This window comes from Callospermophilus lateralis, chromosome 6 (genome assembly GCF_048772815.1).
Source record: "Callospermophilus lateralis isolate mCalLat2 chromosome 6, mCalLat2.hap1, whole genome shotgun sequence".
Lineage (NCBI taxonomy): Eukaryota > Metazoa > Chordata > Mammalia > Rodentia > Sciuridae > Callospermophilus > Callospermophilus lateralis.
Window position 1 is genome coordinate 3,815,096 of NC_135310.1, and position 17,278 is coordinate 3,832,373.

At 35.5% G+C, this 17,278-nt stretch overlaps 1 protein-coding gene across 2 annotated transcripts in view; it reads left to right on the forward strand.

Moving 5' to 3' along the window:
- Positions 1-17,278, forward strand: part of Pde10a (phosphodiesterase 10A) — a 263,627-nt gene that overhangs the window by 187,685 nt on the left and 58,664 nt on the right. For both annotated transcript variants that reach the window (XM_076858046.2, XM_076858047.1), the window contains exons 6-12: positions 347-487; positions 2,393-2,548; positions 3,926-3,976; positions 6,050-6,108; positions 7,959-8,010; positions 13,283-13,425; positions 15,701-15,793. In XM_076858046.2, coding sequence (XP_076714161.1) covers positions 347-487; positions 2,393-2,548; positions 3,926-3,976; positions 6,050-6,108; positions 7,959-8,010; positions 13,283-13,425; positions 15,701-15,793 — 695 coding nt within the window. The remainder of the gene's footprint in view (positions 1-346; positions 488-2,392; positions 2,549-3,925; positions 3,977-6,049; positions 6,109-7,958; positions 8,011-13,282; positions 13,426-15,700; positions 15,794-17,278) is intronic.

A 17,278-nucleotide genomic window follows, 5' to 3' on the forward strand; every position in this document is an offset into this window, starting at 1 on the left:
TCAGGTATACCTGTCCAGTCCCAAAGGAGTGGGATCCAGTATTGGTTTCGTGGTAGGGTAGAACCTTGAGCCCTTTTTCTCATTTTCCACATTTCAGGTACCAAAATAGAGGCTATTTTACGAGGTTTTTGTGCCTGCACATCCTTTAAGTCCTATCTTCACCTGTACGTTGTGTGAAATAGTCCCGGGAGCGACAGTTCACCCCACTTGCTCCAGCTGGTTCAAAGCAATGCACCTCTCCTCCTTTCATGTCTGTTTAACAGGTCCACAGACTTCTCAAGAGTGCTTTCCATATTATGTGAAGGTATAGGAGAGCCTATAAAACATGTTCTTCTCTTCTTCCTAGAGTCTGTGTGTGTTCACACCACCTGGGATAAAGGAAGGAAAACCCCGACTCATCCCTGCAGGGCCCATTACCCAGGGCACCACCATCTCTGCTTATGTGGCCAAGTCCAGGAAAACACTGCTTGTAGAGGACATCCTTGGGGTAAAGGGCTTTTCACTCTGTGTGACATTTTTAGTGAAAGATTCAATTAAGATGATATATTATTTTGACATATAATTTGAGCCATTTCATTAAAAAATTAAAGCAAGATTCATTAAATGAATTCATATATAAATTAACTTTTATATGCAGAAAATCAAATCTTTTGGTGTTGGAGGGGTAGGTTCTGGGGATTGAACCCAGGGATGCTCTTCCACTGAACTACGTGCAACCCTTTTTATTTTTCATTTTGAGACCGAGCCTTGCTAAATTGCTCTGGCTGGCCTCAAACTTGCACTCCTACTGCCACAGCTTTCCAAGTTGCTAGGACCACAGGCCTGCGCCACTGTGCCTCCACCAGAAAATTAGCTGTTGTATACTCACTAGTAGCTGGATTTGAAGACTGCATGCTTCCGTACATGCAATATGATTAAACCTCATGTATATGATGATATTCATGTATTATATTTAATATAAATGAAATGATCAGTCTTTCATGCTTCACATCTTGCCAGGGTATACATAAATGTGTTAGCTCTTGCCTTATGACCAATCACCCCAAATTTTAGTGGCACCATATAGTAGCCACTTGGTATTTCTTGTGAGCTTCCACTGTCCCCTTCAGCTGATCTCGCTGTTGGCCAGAAGTTACTTGCTGGCTGACTGTGATAGCCTCACCTCTCCACTATCTCTCCCTCTCCTCTGGTAAGACTAACCTGGTGTGTTCTTAGGATGGTAGCAGGAGGCCAGGGAAGAAGTGGAAATGTGCCTAACTCAGACTGGCTGCCCTCCCAGTAGCCAGTGCAGATCACAAGAGCAGGCCCAGACCTGGTGTTCAAGGGCAGTAAAAGAGAACATGACTGCCAAGAGACATGACAAATTGGAACCCTTAATGCAGCCTTCCAAGTGCACACAGGCATTTTCATGAAGTGTTACTACAAGGAGGTACAAACTTTAAATTGGAATATAGACTTGGGTTTTAATGTTGGTTTTGCCACTATAGGACCTTGAAAAAAAAATCAGGTAACTTGTTACTTTATAGAAAGAGAGAAGAGAGAAGAGAGAGAGAGAGAAAGAATGAGAGACTGAGGAAGGAGAGAGATTAAAAAGTATATTCTATATAGATTCTCATTTGAAAATGTTCTTTTATACATGCAAAATTTTAAAAGTTCTATAAATTACAAGTAGAGATTCATACTATTCTTGATTCCTAAAAAGTTCTAATTCATGCCTAATAGCTTCCTACAGACAGTAGAAACTGACCCATAGAATTGGTGTTTGGGGGTGTTAATTCATTCCATTTTCCTGTAATTCCTTTGAGTGATTTTGCTAAGGTAGAAAATTCTTAAAGTCAGAGAGCACGTTTCTATTGTTTTGATATGTAATTGATAATTGTTAGATGTTGAAATGCTTAATGTGGGCCTTTGGGATTCAATGAGAATAAGTTATTAACATGCACTTTAATAACCTTAAACATAGAAGAAAAGAAATGTTTACATTTAATTGTCTTCATGCAGTGTTTACATCGGTATTAATTTTTACTCTCATGTTTTATCTGTGAAGCCTTTGAACAGTTTTGGCATAGAATGAGAAAAAAAATGTCAGCCTTCACCATTACTTGCATTATTATTATTGCTCAAAATTAACACGTCATTTATTTATTAAATTTATACTATGCAAGGATAAAGACACATTGGAGTAGTATTGGGGTATAGGTTGCAAAAAATAATCTTTTTTAAAATCAGTTTTATTGTAACTATCATGATTTGGTTTCACATAGCAAAGGACTGCTTATTATCAGTTATAAATATCATTCCATGAAATAAATATCTTATTTCATGGAAATAAGAGGCATAACATAATGATTCTTTTTCTTTCACTGAATTTATGTCTTTTTCCTCTTCTCAGGATGAACGATTCCCAAGAGGTACTGGACTGGAATCAGGGACTCGCATCCAGTCTGTTCTCTGCTTGCCAATTGTCACTGCGATTGGCGATTTGATTGGTATTCTTGAGCTCTATCGGCACTGGGGCAAGGAAGCCTTCTGCCTTAGTCATCAGGAGGTGAGCCTGAGGAGCTGCCGCTTAGGACTTCAGGCCACCAGCTCCTGATGGCACCAAGGAAATGTGAAATCACAATTTGCTTAACACTGTGTTGATACGGATACTGATACTAGTAGTTTTAAAGATCTGGGCTTTTTGTCCTGCGGTTGTTTATAGTAGAGACTGAGTAGATTAGAAATGTAGTTTATCCATAAGAAAACATTTTAATAGTAAAAAGTATGCCATAATGTGAATCAAAGCAGTAGGATGATTTTGAGGAGTTTTTTACACTTTTGTTGTGTTTGTCTTCTTAAAAATGTCTTCTTCCTTGATTGTGTCCTGAGAAAAGTTTCTAATGTCATGTATGTCAGGAAAAACAATGAGTTCTATTCTCCATTTTGTTGAATTGGAATCAGCTCATTAATACTAACCCCACTATGAAAATGGTGTGCCTCCCATGTCCAGGAAGAACCAAGTCCCCACTAGCTTGACCCCCATCCCTGGCCTGAGTGAACCATCTCCTGCTACTCCTGCTATCCCTGACTCCTTCACACACCGGACCTTTGGGCTGCTGCTCAGAGACCCTGCTTGGCGTGTGCTGGCCCCAATCCCCTTGTAGCACCTCCCTCAGGAGCCTCCTCAGAGCTCAGCACCTCCTTCAGGAGCCTCCTCAGAATTCAGCACCTCAGGGAGGGCTGCCCCGAACCCTTGCTGTGCATTTAAATAGCTCCATCCAGTGGCACTTTGCTCCACCCTGCTTCTTTGTAGCTGTAGCACCTGTCACTGATACTTGCCCCAGGACCCTTCCTCTCTTTTCTTGCTCTCTCCCCCAGGGGATACTAAAAGCCATTTTGTTCTTGTTATTTACTGATAAGTCTCCTAGAAGAGTCCCTGGCACCCATCAAATATTTGTTAAATGAATAAATGGTGAAAGAAAAATAGGTATATACGCAGATTTTGGCTTCTAAGAAATGTCACACCATTTTAAAGTGGTCTTTAGAGATCTTTTCAATAGTAGTTTGGTCAAGGTGAAAAATAATCACTTTATTTTGGAATTATTTGACTATAGCTCTCTTAAAATCAGTTATGTTCCATTTTATCAAACATGGATGGACAAGAGAGTAAGTCATTTAAATATAAGAGGAAATATAAGATTAACATATGGAACGTGGATGGACAAGAGTATTAAACTCATTTAAATATAAGAGGAAATATAAGATCAACTTTGTTAATATTTGGCATTTTGTGTTTGGCAAACTATACAAATGCTCAGTAACCTCAGAAAATTCTTCATTTTGAGATGCCTACATATGACTAATTAAAAACTTGTTTTATATAAATATATAAGCATATTTGTATATGAGCTTTTAAATTTTGTTTTAATTTTTTTGTTTTTAGGTTGCAACAGCAAATCTTGCCTGGGCTTCAGTAGCAATACATCAGGTGCAGGTGAGTCTTTGAGATGTTTTTACAGGGCCTTCCTAGGAGAGACCAATTATTTTTAATGAAGGATTGGAGATTGGAGTAGAGGTTAATAAGTAACTTCATGCTTAGTTTGGGATTTTAGAATATTTTGTTACTTCTTAAAATGTTTATTTAATCTTCTATTCACTTACTCTCTGCCTTAAGCATCTTGTGATTGCAAGTATGTATATATTTATGTATGTATGTATGTGCATATTTATACATAGAAATGATAAATCATTTATGCAATAAATGGTATGTGTCCTGCTATGGTATTTATTTCTCATTGAAAACCTAGGGATAATCTACTGAGAGTTGCTTTGATATTTTTATGATTTTATTTTCTAAGTTATTTTAAAAAGTAAATAGTATGTGAAGTATTAATTCTTTTTTTAATTTATATATGACAGTGGAATGCATTACCATTCTTATTATACATATAGAGCACAATTTTTCATATCTTTAGTTGTATACAAAGTATATTCACACCAATTCATGTCTTTATACATGTACTTTGGATAATAATGATCATCACGTTCTACCATCATTTATAACCCCATGTCCCCTCCCTTCCCCTCCAACCTCTCTGCCCTATCTGGAGTTCATCTATTCTTCCCATGCTCCCCCTCGCTATCCCATTGTGAATCAGCCTTCTTATATCAGAGAAAACATTTGACATTTGTTTTTTGGAGATTGGCTAACTTCACTTAACATTATCTTCTCTAATGCCATCCATTTACCTGCAAATGCCATGATTTTATTCTCTTTTATTGCTGAGTAATTATTCCATTGTGTATATATGCCACACTTTTTTTATCCATTCATCTATTGAAGGGCATCTAGGTTGGTTCCACAGTTCAAATATTGTGAATTGTGCTGCTATAAACATTGATGTGGCTATGTCCCTGTAGTATGCTGTTTTAAAGTCCTTTGGGAATAGACCAAGGAAGAGGGATAGCTGGGTCAAATAGTGGTTCTATTCCCAATTTTCCAAGAAATCTTCATACAGCTTTCCATATTACTTGCACCATTTTGTAGTCCCACCAGCAGTGTATGAATGTACCTTTTTCCCCACATCCTCGCCAACTCTTATTGTTGTTTATATGCATAATAACTACCATTCTGACCAGAGACACTGTGTCTAATAGAAGAAGAAAAAGTAGGTCCTAATCTCCATCATGTGGGATTAGGCCCCAACTTCCTTAAAGACTCCTGTGGTGCAAGAATTAAAATCAAGAATCAATAAATGAGATGGACTCAAACTAAAAAGTTTCTTCTCAGCAAAAGAAAGAATCTGTGTGATGAATACAGATCCTACACCTTAGGAGAAAATCTTTACCCTTCACACATCAGATAGAGCACTAATCTCTAGGGTATATAAAGAACTCAAAAAGTGAAGCATTAATTCTAACTTTTAAAATCACAAATTAACTAAAATCACAAAATCACAAATTTCCTCATTGCTAGACTTTAAGGTTCAGGGATATAGCAGCAATATATTACTTTATGTCTTTGCTTTCTCTAACATCCATTCATTCATTTATTCATTCATTTATTGGTTGTTTGGGTTTTCTAATTTCATTTCAGCAAACTCAGGTTGATGAGAAACTGTTTGATAGAAATAGAAGAGTTGCAGGATAATAATATGAGTAGCCAGGACTTCTTGGATCATCAAATATAGGTAGAATATGTGTCCAGCTACAGTTTTTTTTAATTATAAGGTAGTTTTAAAGAGCAACTTGGGTAGGCTACCTGGAGTTGAATGCTGACTCTACCACATGTTATTTCTGGATCCTAAAGTTGTACACGTCTTTATGCCTCACAAAGTGCAAATCCCAAACCTCTAGAATTGCATGGTGATTAACAGAGATAATAAAAATAAGATACTTAAAACAATGTTTAGCACATTTAAGTACTCGATAAATATTAATTATTATTAGTGTTATTATTATATTGTAAACCAAGTGATTTTGTTATTAATGGTATTCTAGACATTTTATTCTCCGTAAACAGAAATCATTAGTAACTAATAAACTCTATTTTTTTTTAATACGGCAGGTGTGCAGAGGTCTTGCAAAACAGACTGAATTGAATGACTTTCTCCTCGATGTATCAAAGTAAGTGCTCATTTACAGGCGTATAATACCCCTTTGTGATCAGTGGTTTGAGTGCAGGTCCTGGTAGTGGTAGATAACTATCTGCTCCCTCCACTAACTAAAGATCGGGCTTTATTATACGAGTAACTGGGAAAAATCATTCATCATATTTTGGATTACAGAATCATATCCTCATACATGTTTATTTTGTATGCAAAGGATTGCAGATGTATATATGATGATCTTAATATTCAATTTGATATTTATTTTCTAAATAGATTTTTAGAACATATTAAAGCTACTGAATATTTTTTGTAAGAGAAAACAGACAGAAGGAGAGAAAATATATAGTTAAATATTTTTCCTTAAAAAGTAGTCCTCTCTAGAGTTTTCTAACAATGTCAGTTTAAACAAGATTATTAATGTTATTATTGCTAACTTTTCTGTGTATAGTGTCTCTGATACTTTTTTGAGAAAATGTTCAATTTCCTTGAATTTAGACATATATTAAACTCCCTCAGGCTAGTAATGAAAGCACTTATAGATAAGTATTTATTGAACTCATTTTCCTATTGGTTTTGCTTGATACATGGGATATCTTCTATATATCTGACTTCTCATAAATCACTAAAACTTAAAACATGTCCCAGGACATGGTAACTTGGGGTCAGTCCTCCCAGGCATGTACTAAAGGAAAGGTTGCCTGTTTGTCCTGACCTCAGTATCAGTTTCAAGGTGTATTGTCTCTGCACATCTCTGTAGTGACACATAGCAGTCTTACCCACCAAAAAATACTGCAGTCTTCACAAATAGAATGTGCGAGTTCACATTATACCTGTATTTTGAAAACTAAACTGAGGGAAATGTGGACTTGAAGAAGCTTTATTTTTGGTCATCTAAGCTGACTTCCCTGCTTGAAAACAGAATTCAACATTATATCTCCAGGACACATGATTTTATTACTTCAAAGCACATAGAAAGGAAACTTTTGCACCTTCCTTGGCTAATGTATGTGCATATTTTGTTGTTCCAAAATCAACTAGATGTCTGATGTGACACTTTATTCCCTCCTGTTTTTCCCCAATAGGAAATTCATTTGAGTTCCCATCTTCTTTAGGTAGTGTATTCTTTAGGAGTACAGTGTAGTCAAGTATGTTCTAAGTCTCAGTAATTTCAAGCTGAATAATTTGTCCTTTAAATCAAAGTCATTAACTGAGAATATTGCTTAATTTATAGACACCTGAACTGAAAGCAGTGTGTGCTTGTCTATGTTCTCCTATAACCTGTGCCAGTTGACTCATCTTTTTGGGGTTTACATGTTAATAAATATGCCATATACCTATAAAACATTTACTTGCCATTTGTAATAATGGGAATGTGTTTTATTTATATAGTCATTAGATCTTAATCATTATTTGTGTTCTGATATTCTCAAATGAATTCTCTTGCTTTTTCAATACAATGAAAGCAACTTTTAAGTCCAGCCTTTCAGTGATAATTTACATTTTAACCATATTGATGAGATTTAGGACAGTTATTTTTATTTCAGGTCATTAAATAAAATTAATTCATGAGAATATTAAATATGGTTGTCCAATTTTAGTCCTACTTAGTGTTATTGAAATTCTTCAGCGTTCTCTTCATTTTGGTACTTAGCAATAATGTAATTACGAATATAACAGCTGGAATTAGTCTTTCTATGAATGCAGTAAGTTTGATTTGTATCTTCAAATAATATTGTTTTTCTAAAAAAAAAAGTCAAATGATATATATCTTTACTTTTATAGACAAATCCAGAAAATGCATTCCAAATTTACTGTGTACTGTGATCTAAAGGAAATTACTTATTAGATTATGTTGCTTTTTTTCAGAACATATTTTGATAATATAGTCGCAATAGATTCTCTACTTGAACACATCATGGTAGGTAGCCTTTTGTCTTGAAAATGATTCTATTTAATCGTTAGATCCACATCTTAATAGTGTTTTATGTGTATTAGACATACATGCTCTATGAAATATGAAAATGTGGTGCTTCAAAATCTGTGTACATCTGTTTGTCACTTCTCTTGAAATCTGGGGGAGGAAATTTGGATAACATTTTACAAAATATCTCAGCTTTTCTTTATTTAATGGAGAACTGTACTTTGAAAAGAGTGTGGTTCCTCTTTATATTCTCCCAAACATCTCTTCCATGTAGGTTATATTGGAGAGTCCCAGTGGATTCTCTTAAATTTTATTCTACTCAGTTTAATCTCAATCATTTCTCTCCTAAGAGGTCAGCAGGCACCGTGAGCTGAAAGCTCTGTGGAGCAGAGCCCTCGCCGTCCTTCCCAGTGCTCCTGCCATAATGCTGGAGGCCCTCCCTATCTAAATGGTCCCAGTCCTCACACTCAGTGTGTGGTGCCTTGTGGATGACACCACTTGAGCCCTGCTCTGTGCTTTGGTGGAAGCTCATTTTTCTTCTGAATTTTCTGATAAATGAGTGCAGTAATATTCTGCAATAGCAGTTTCTCCATCTAGAGTTTACTGGTGCATAGTAGTCTGCTTTTTTTAGACTGTGCTATGTCTGAAGAGACAGTATTTGCTAAAGGCAGTTAGACAGGAATATTCGGAATTATGAATTTCAGTGTATTCTTTATAGTATCAGTTATCTTGATGGTTTTTCCTGGACAAAATAAAAAAGAATGATTGATGGATAGTAAAAAAAAATGCTTCGTCTGATTTTGACAAATTTTAATGAATTTGTAATGCAGGGAATTATTAAGAAGTAGATAAAAATGTAAAGATATAATGTGGACTGACATAGAGCTTGTACTAAGGGCATAGAAGCACTTATTAATCACTTAATAAATTAGCCCTTTATTATTACATTTTAAAAATAGCTTTATTTAGAGATAATTGACATACCATATAATTCATCCATTTAAAGTATTCACTGGGAAATTATATTACTACCAGGCATTGAACCAGTCTTACATTCATGGGTTAAAGCCTATTTAGTAGTAATAGATTCTTAACTCCTAGACTGGTTGTTAATATTTGCTTTCAAATTTTGCATCTGTGATCATAACTAAATTGCTCAATAGTTTCCTTTTTTTTAGTCACAATGTTGCATCGGTACTGAGTTACTCTGTACTTATAAAATGAGAAGTATTCCATTCTTTTCTGTGGACTAAAGTGCTTCAAATAACACATAAATCCTTTATTTCTTATGGTTTGATGTAAATTGGCTGTAAAACTATTAGGGCTTCTTAAGGTATAGGTCTTAAATTCTCCTTGCTGTGTTTTCTATGGCACTGGAATCTTTAGAATTCACTCGCCCATTTCTGTATTTCGTGAGTTTTTGTTACATTCCTCTAATAGGTAGTAAATGGGGTTATAAAATGGTGAGCAAAACCTCAAAAGTCTCTACCCTCCTCTAGCTGTGATCCTTATAATCTAGGAGGGGAGATGGACATGAATCAGAAGGTCATGTGCAGGTAAAATTGCCTTGGCACTGAGCTGGGAAAGGGGCAAAACCTAGCGCTCGGAAAGCTGGGGATAAGCAGAGCTGATCTTTTTGGGGAGCTTGTGGTGGCTTTGTTGATGCTGTGGTGGCTTTGTTGATGCTGTGTTGATGCTAAGTCCAGGGATGTATGGATGTGACAAAGCAAGGCAGGCAGAAACAGGAGTGGACAGCAGGGAGCAGTCCATTCCTGTGCAGAAAGATTCCTCCTGGAAGGCCAAGTTATCAGGCCTGGAGCAGGTATTGCCTTCAAGGTTTTTAAGCCAGAGACGTGTTTAAGCTAGATTTGTGTTTCAAAAAGATAACCTTGGGTTAGGAGAGACGAGAAGGAAATGAGTTTAAAATGTTTTGAGAGGCCTTTTGATAATATATAAGATTTCTTGATGAGCAAATTTAGATTATATTTTAATTCCTGGGTGATCATTTCATCTAGTTCACTGTTTCTCAGTGGGCAATATTGACATTTTGGGTAAAGAAGTTTATCCTTAGCAGAATTGTCCTTGAGAACTGGATGCCAAGAGTGCCATCTTTTCCCTGCTCCTAGCAGCAAACAGGAGAGGCCGCCACTTGCGTTCAGATGCTCTGTGGCCAGCTGCTAGTTCAGACTCAGAGAATTAGGACTTCTAAATTAAATTCTTAAATTTATTGGCATTTTATATTCTCTTCCTTATCTGAAAACTTTATTTATTAAACCTACGTGAGTGAATAAACAGGAATTTACTGGCTGGTGTGACTGAAAAGCCTTTGAACAGACAGGCTTCTACATTTACTGGGCATGAGAACTCAAAACTATATTTTCAGGGATATGTTTGCCTTTGTTTCCCCATTCAACTTACTTCTGTGTCGTCCTTATTATCAGTCAGTCTCTCACCATGTGACAATGATAGCCCAGTTAGCCATAAGCTGACATTTAAAGTCAAGATTTCTGTCAAGATCAACAAACCATCAATGTCTATATCATGTCACCCCTTCACAGAAAGGATAAAAAAATGTACACTTTCACCTCCTTTTCACCTTTCTTACCTTCTATCTTACATATTTTTGGATGTATGAATGTTTATAAACACACATATCGCCTTTTAGGTGTGTCCTTTATCCTGTTATCATTTCATCTGGAATTTCTTAGATACTGTTTCTAACAAGTTTTACAGTTTCATTATAATTTTGATGATCTCTTTGTTCATTTCTTGGAACCCACCTTTCCTTGCTTTCTCATATCTGTGTGTTTATATGTTTTTGTTTGAGCACATCCCCTTTTCCAACATAGTCCAAATGTCAGTAGTGTCCTGAGTACCATTCACTTCTAAAATATCTTAAATTTGCCTGATGCATAAATGTATAGTACTTGACTTGGTGTAGTACCAAAACATTTCTAGGTAATTTTGAATTCCTTTTCAGTATCTGAGGTTCATTTCAAACTGAGCCTCTGGGGAGAGTGAAAAGGTAAATGTATGTTTAGAGTTTCTCATCTTAAAGTCTTTCTTATTACCTGAAGTTGTTTTTCGATTGATTTTCTTGTTTTTTTTACCTATGCAAAAACATTATGAGCATGACCTCTTTAGATATGAACACTCCACATATCTTTTTCTTGTCTAATTGACATCATATCTTTATCTTGTCCTTACAGATTATTAATATGGTGTAGTTTTTATCATGAATGATGGTTGAATTGCATCACATACCTTTGACAGCCAGGGTGATAATCAGAGAGTTTTTTTCTCCTTGTCTTATTGATGTAATGAATTATAGTAGAGTTTATGATACCAAAGAGTTCTGAATAAAATATATTTTTAAATATTTTAACATTTGTTAATTTTGATAAATGTGGTTTATTATAATTTTTATTTATTATTTTTCTAATGTTTCTAAGGTAAATTGAAAATCTATGATTTTGTTTTTATAGTTTCTTGTCAGTATCAGTGACATAGATAATGGGGAATGGATGGAAGGGAGTGGAGATAGAGCAGTAGAATGAGTCTGACATAATTTTTCCGTGTACATATATGAAAACATCACAGAGAATTCCACCATCAAGTACATCCATAAGAATGGAACTCTAACCTCAAATAAGATATACTCCATGCTTGTATAATATAATCTGAATGGATTCTGCTATCATGTGTAACTAAAAAGACCAATAAAATTTTAAACACTGAAAAATTTTATTCATTTTTTTTAAATTTTAGAGCAGTTCAAATTCATGGGAATTTGTTGGATTTTCTTGTTGTTACTTTTGTTTTTTTCTTTTGCGGTACTGGAGATGGAACCCAGGGCCTCACATGTGCTAGACAAGTACCCCACCGCTGAACTGCATTGGCATTGTATTTTGAAACAGTATTGCTAAGTTACCCAGACTGTCCTTGAACTTGTGATCCTTCTGCCTCAGCCTGTCAGGTTTCTGGGATTGCAGCACCTGGCTGTTGAAGATTTTTAAAGAATTCATGGTTGAAACTCTGGGCCTTCTTTCTTTTTTGGGGTTGCTTCTTTTGCATTTTTTAAATCATCTTTATGATTCTATTTGATTCGTATTATTCAATCCCTTCTTTAACTTGTTTTTTTCTAGAAAATTATCCATCTCATCCAGATTTTTAGAAATCAGTGTATTTGGTGCTGAAATATGCATTAAGCAATAAACAAGACCCTGGGTACTAGAGTTATAAACTTAATTGGTTATAATGGAATCTTTAATATAGAGGCTCATTATCATCACTGAATAATTCAGAATCTCACGATTCTTCCATATTTGCAAACAACTCAAGTTTCTTCTCTCTCTTGCTACTTTTATACCATTTGTCCTTCCGTAAGGAGTCATAGTAGTTTATGGAGATCTTTTAGTAGTAAAGCCATGGGTTGGCAGACTTTTTGTAAAAGGCATACACTACAGTTGTAGGAAATGATTGAATAAATGAAATATGAAATGAATACACCATTTTCCATTTAGCAGTGGAAGTGCATATTTGTTATCAAAGTGTGGGCTATGGAAACAGCTAGTATGGGTCCAAATATCCACCATTTAGTAGCCATAGAGGTACAGGTTAGGTAACCTATCAGTGCTTTAGTTTTTGTAATAAGGATAAAAATATTTCCCCAACTTAATATTGTTATTGTGAGGATTAAGTAAAGCAATGCATATAAATTGTATAAATATGTCTGGCCTATGGTCAGTACTTAATTGTTACAAAGTATTTGACACTGTAGGAAATAAATTCAACTATTACAAATATCAAACTGTAGGTCTCTTTAGAGGTCATATTTCATATTTTTATAACTGCTATTCACAGACACCAACTAGTCACAGTGCAATGTGGCTTTAGTGCTGATGGAGGCTCAGAGCAGGGCATCAGGAGAGGTCTAAGAGTTTCTGGAAGAGCGCTTGACTCTTGAAAGTCAGGCCAGTAGCAGTTCACCAAGCAGTGTCAGTGTCTTAGCATTTCAACATCCAGCACAAACAGTGTAGGTGCCATCGGTTATTTTTTGTTCTTATATACTAGTATTGGCACATAGCAATCACTTATGCACTATCTATATTCACACACATATATTTTATAACTATATCTTTGTTTACTTATAATGCTAATTTCCTACTCAGAGTATAGAATAGCTGAAACTAATAATTTCATGATAAAGGTTACCATAAAGTCTCTGAACTTCTCATTGGCTTACCCTTGTTTTGCCTTTTTTCTTTAGATATATGCAAAAAACCTGGTGAATGCCGATCGTTGTGCACTCTTCCAGGTAGACCATAAGAACAAGGAATTGTATTCAGATCTTTTTGATATTGGAGAGGAAAAGGAAGGAAAGCCTGTCTTCAAGAAGACCAAAGAGATAAGGTACAGCTGGAGTGAGCGTCCTGTGCTCTGATCACAAATGTGCAGGTGTTCTGTTACCCACTTTTCTGTGCCTATTCACAGGTATGCTGACAATACTTGTCATACTGTGATATCATTCCCACCAGGACCCGCCTCCTGAAGGTAGTACTTCTGGGAATGACATTGCAGTGCCAGCGAAACCACGCCTAGGAAGCTTTAGCGTCACTCCTGGAAATGCCGTCTTCCGGAGGCGGTCCTTTTGGAAATCATGTTGGAAAAACTTACTAGTGCTCCCAGGTAGGTAAAGTATGCTCCACCTGGAGTCTGCAGGTTCTCCCATGTTTAGGAGCAAGGGTGAGCTTAACCAATTCGGCCCCCACCTCTTCCCAGCCTATGGACTGTCTCACAGTCCCAATATTACAGGAAATTGATCTGGTGTACTGATGACTTCAACACATTAAGTTATCCATTGGTTTAATCAACACACTTTCATTCCATTTTGAGACTAAAACCTTCTTTGTTCTTTATGTGGCAGCTATTGTCACATAAATGAATAGCATGAGGGTTACTAGTTGGTGGAAGACCTTGGCTCAGGCTTATCAAGCTGGAAACCTGCAAGGAGCACTGTCACAGACTTTAGAACCAGGCTTGGCAGGCACAGGTTGGGGTCCCCTTCAAACTGTGGGTTCCTTTGGCTTTATGTGTCTTGTTCAACTACTCTTCTCTAATACTGCATGTTCTCCAGTAAGATACTGTTCTTCATTCATTAAGAACTGCCATTCATTTGACAGTCTGTCACATGAAAGTGTGGCCTGCCATGGGGCGTCTCCATTGTCTGCACTGGTACTCCAGTTCTGTTTCTAGGTGATAGTTCCAGAATTCCTGACACATAGTTCTGACTTATGGACACTATGTAGGTGTTTTGGGTTTTAAAATTTGGTTTCTTGTTTTCTTTGTCAGCCTGGGTATAGTAGCTTATTTAAAGCCATTTCTTTCTTAAGGTCCAAGTGTTCTCTCTCACTCCTGGAACTGATCCGATTTTGAAATTAGTAACTTAAAGCCTGTGTTTACAAGCACAGGAAAAAGGAGCATGTGGTTGCCTGACTTTGATGCCTGGATGGAGCCAGCATGACTGTCAGAGCATGCTCCTTAAACATGGGCTTCTCCCTCAGCTCCAGTGAGAGGTGTCCACTTGCTCTCAGCAGACAGACTCATTCGCATACCTGGTGAAGTGGCCCTCACTGCAGTCTAACTTGTGTTCCTGTTGTTCAAAGCACAAGAAAACAAGGAAACAGACAACTTGGAGTTTATGCATGGTTTACTTGTTGGTGTTTTAATTCTCTTTTGTGTCATGTGTCTTTTGACTTTTCTTGATAATCCTTAAGGAGAAGCTTCATTTCAGAAATGATTATTTCCTATAATGCTAATAATGTGGTATTATAGAAATTATTTTTGAACTACTGAAAGTCATTGATATTGTGAACTATAGACATCTTAACTAAATTTTGAAATGAATGCATGTATGGTGATAATATAGTAATAAGAAAAATATTTATTAATGTTAGAACTTATTTATAAATGAAAATATTGATACTGATAACAAAAATGAAAAATACTGATTTAGATAACAAAAGTGTAATTAAATATAATCAGTTAATGATTTACTTTTGATTGTTTTTAAATGTAACAACATTTAAATTTCTAAATAGTATTTGAGTTATAAACAACAGAAAATCCAGGTCCTGAACACCTCAAAGTTCAGACCTGACCTCTGAATTTGGTTCCACATGTCATGTGGTGGAAAGCATGGTGCTATGCTCTCTTGAGAATCCATCGTTTTCTAAATATACCAACTGCTGTAATAGGACTGGTTCATCATCCTGTATTCTAGTTTTTATTATGACACTACTAGGCCTCAAATCCCATGTCATTGAGACTATACTAAGAAAATTTGTGTGAAACATATTGTAAGTTATAAGGTACTTTACATGTATAAGGGATTTACATGTATATGGCTATCACTAGTTAATTTTAAATTTGTATTTGTGAACCAATTAAATTGCATTATACTGTGATTTACATCCTAAAAGTCTCAAGTGATCACTGTGTAATGTTTTTCTGCTTTACTTTTACATGTTTTATAAGATAGTTTAGGCTATGTAAATGTAAAATTAATATGAGCATTTAAAATGAAACAAGACTTTTCAACTCAATGCTTGATGGTAATGAGGTGTTTCAGAATTATTCTGTATCAGTAGTATTTCAATTAGTGTGTCTCTCTCTTTTATATATGCAGATTTTCAATCGAGAAAGGAATCGCTGGTCAAGTAGCAAGAACAGGGGAAGTCCTGAACATTCCAGATGCCTATGCGGATCCACGCTTCAACAGGTAAAAACAATCCCTTAACATTCTTCTTGGTTGAAATGTCTTCTGGACAGCTCCAGTCCTACATGTCTCAACTCCATCAGTTCTTTCCTTTTTGCTGGGAACCAGTCCTATTACTAACAGGTGGTATATTCAGATATTTATGAAGTAATGGATTCTCAGCGACTAATATGTAACAGTGTCAAAGCTAGAGTTGTTTATATTGTTATAAAAACAGCAAATAGGCAGGAGTTTCAACTGATGGATCACTGGTGGTTTTTTTCATTATAGTGTCATCATCTTGTACCATATTCTCTATTGAATAATATGCTAAAGTGCTACACAATACATACTGATAAAATTATATACATTTGATACTGACAGGTCTGATTTTAAGTTATGGTTGTGTGATTTTGTAGTCAGCTCTGAGTCTCATTCCTTATCTTTGAAATAGTTTAATAAGACTGGTGCTATAGCTCAGTAGTAGAGCACTTGCCTCTCAATGTGTGAGTCACTAGGTTCCATTTTCAGCACCACATAAAAATAAACAAATAAAGGCATGCTGTCCATCTAACACTACAAAAAAAAAAATCCCCCCCCAAAAGTACAATAATGCCTATATTGTAGTCTTTTTTTTAAAGATTATGGGTAATGTTTGTTAAAATGTTTAGAAACTTTACCAGACATAAAGTAGAAACCTAACAAACCATAGATTTTATTGTATATTATTAAAATTGGATTTTAAGATAGCTGAAAAGAGTTTTATTTCATTTTGATTTTCTTTTAGAGTACTAGAACCAAATTACAAAATATGGTTTTAATAAATCTCTAGAAATTGAGGAGGCTATGACTGGTAGGGAGTAATATTTGAGATATAGTGACAGTAGTGCTTAGTTAATACAAACACTTGGTTTACTTTGGGAGAAAAATGTTATAAGAAATGCCAAGATTTTTCATGGAATTAATTGGTTAATGTCAAATATGCATGAGTCATATAAGCACAGCTATATTCTTATAATATACTTTATCAATAAATTAAGAATACTAAAAATCTTATTTTTTCAGGAAAATCGGTGTTTAAATGTTGAAAATATTTATATTATGTAAAATATTTATGTAAAAATTTGTGGGTCGGACTATAAGAAGATGAAAATAAAATCAACTGATTAAAGAAAATATTGGCAAAACATATATCTGACAAAACATTTGTGTCTGAAATATAAAAACACTCCTCTAAATATTAAGATATTGCAATTTAATATAAAGGAGACAATTTTAAGAGACACTTTACAAAAGAAAATATTCATATGGCTGTTAAACACATGGGAAGTGAGTAGGGTGTACATATGTCAGTTAGAACCTACTACATGCCAGTGTGAAATGGTTGAGATTATAAAATACTTATAGTAGCAAGGATTGGAAAGGGTGTGGATAAACTGGAACTCTCAGACTCTGCTGGTGGGAATGTGTAATGGTACAACTCCTTAGGTAAACAGTCTTTCAACTTCT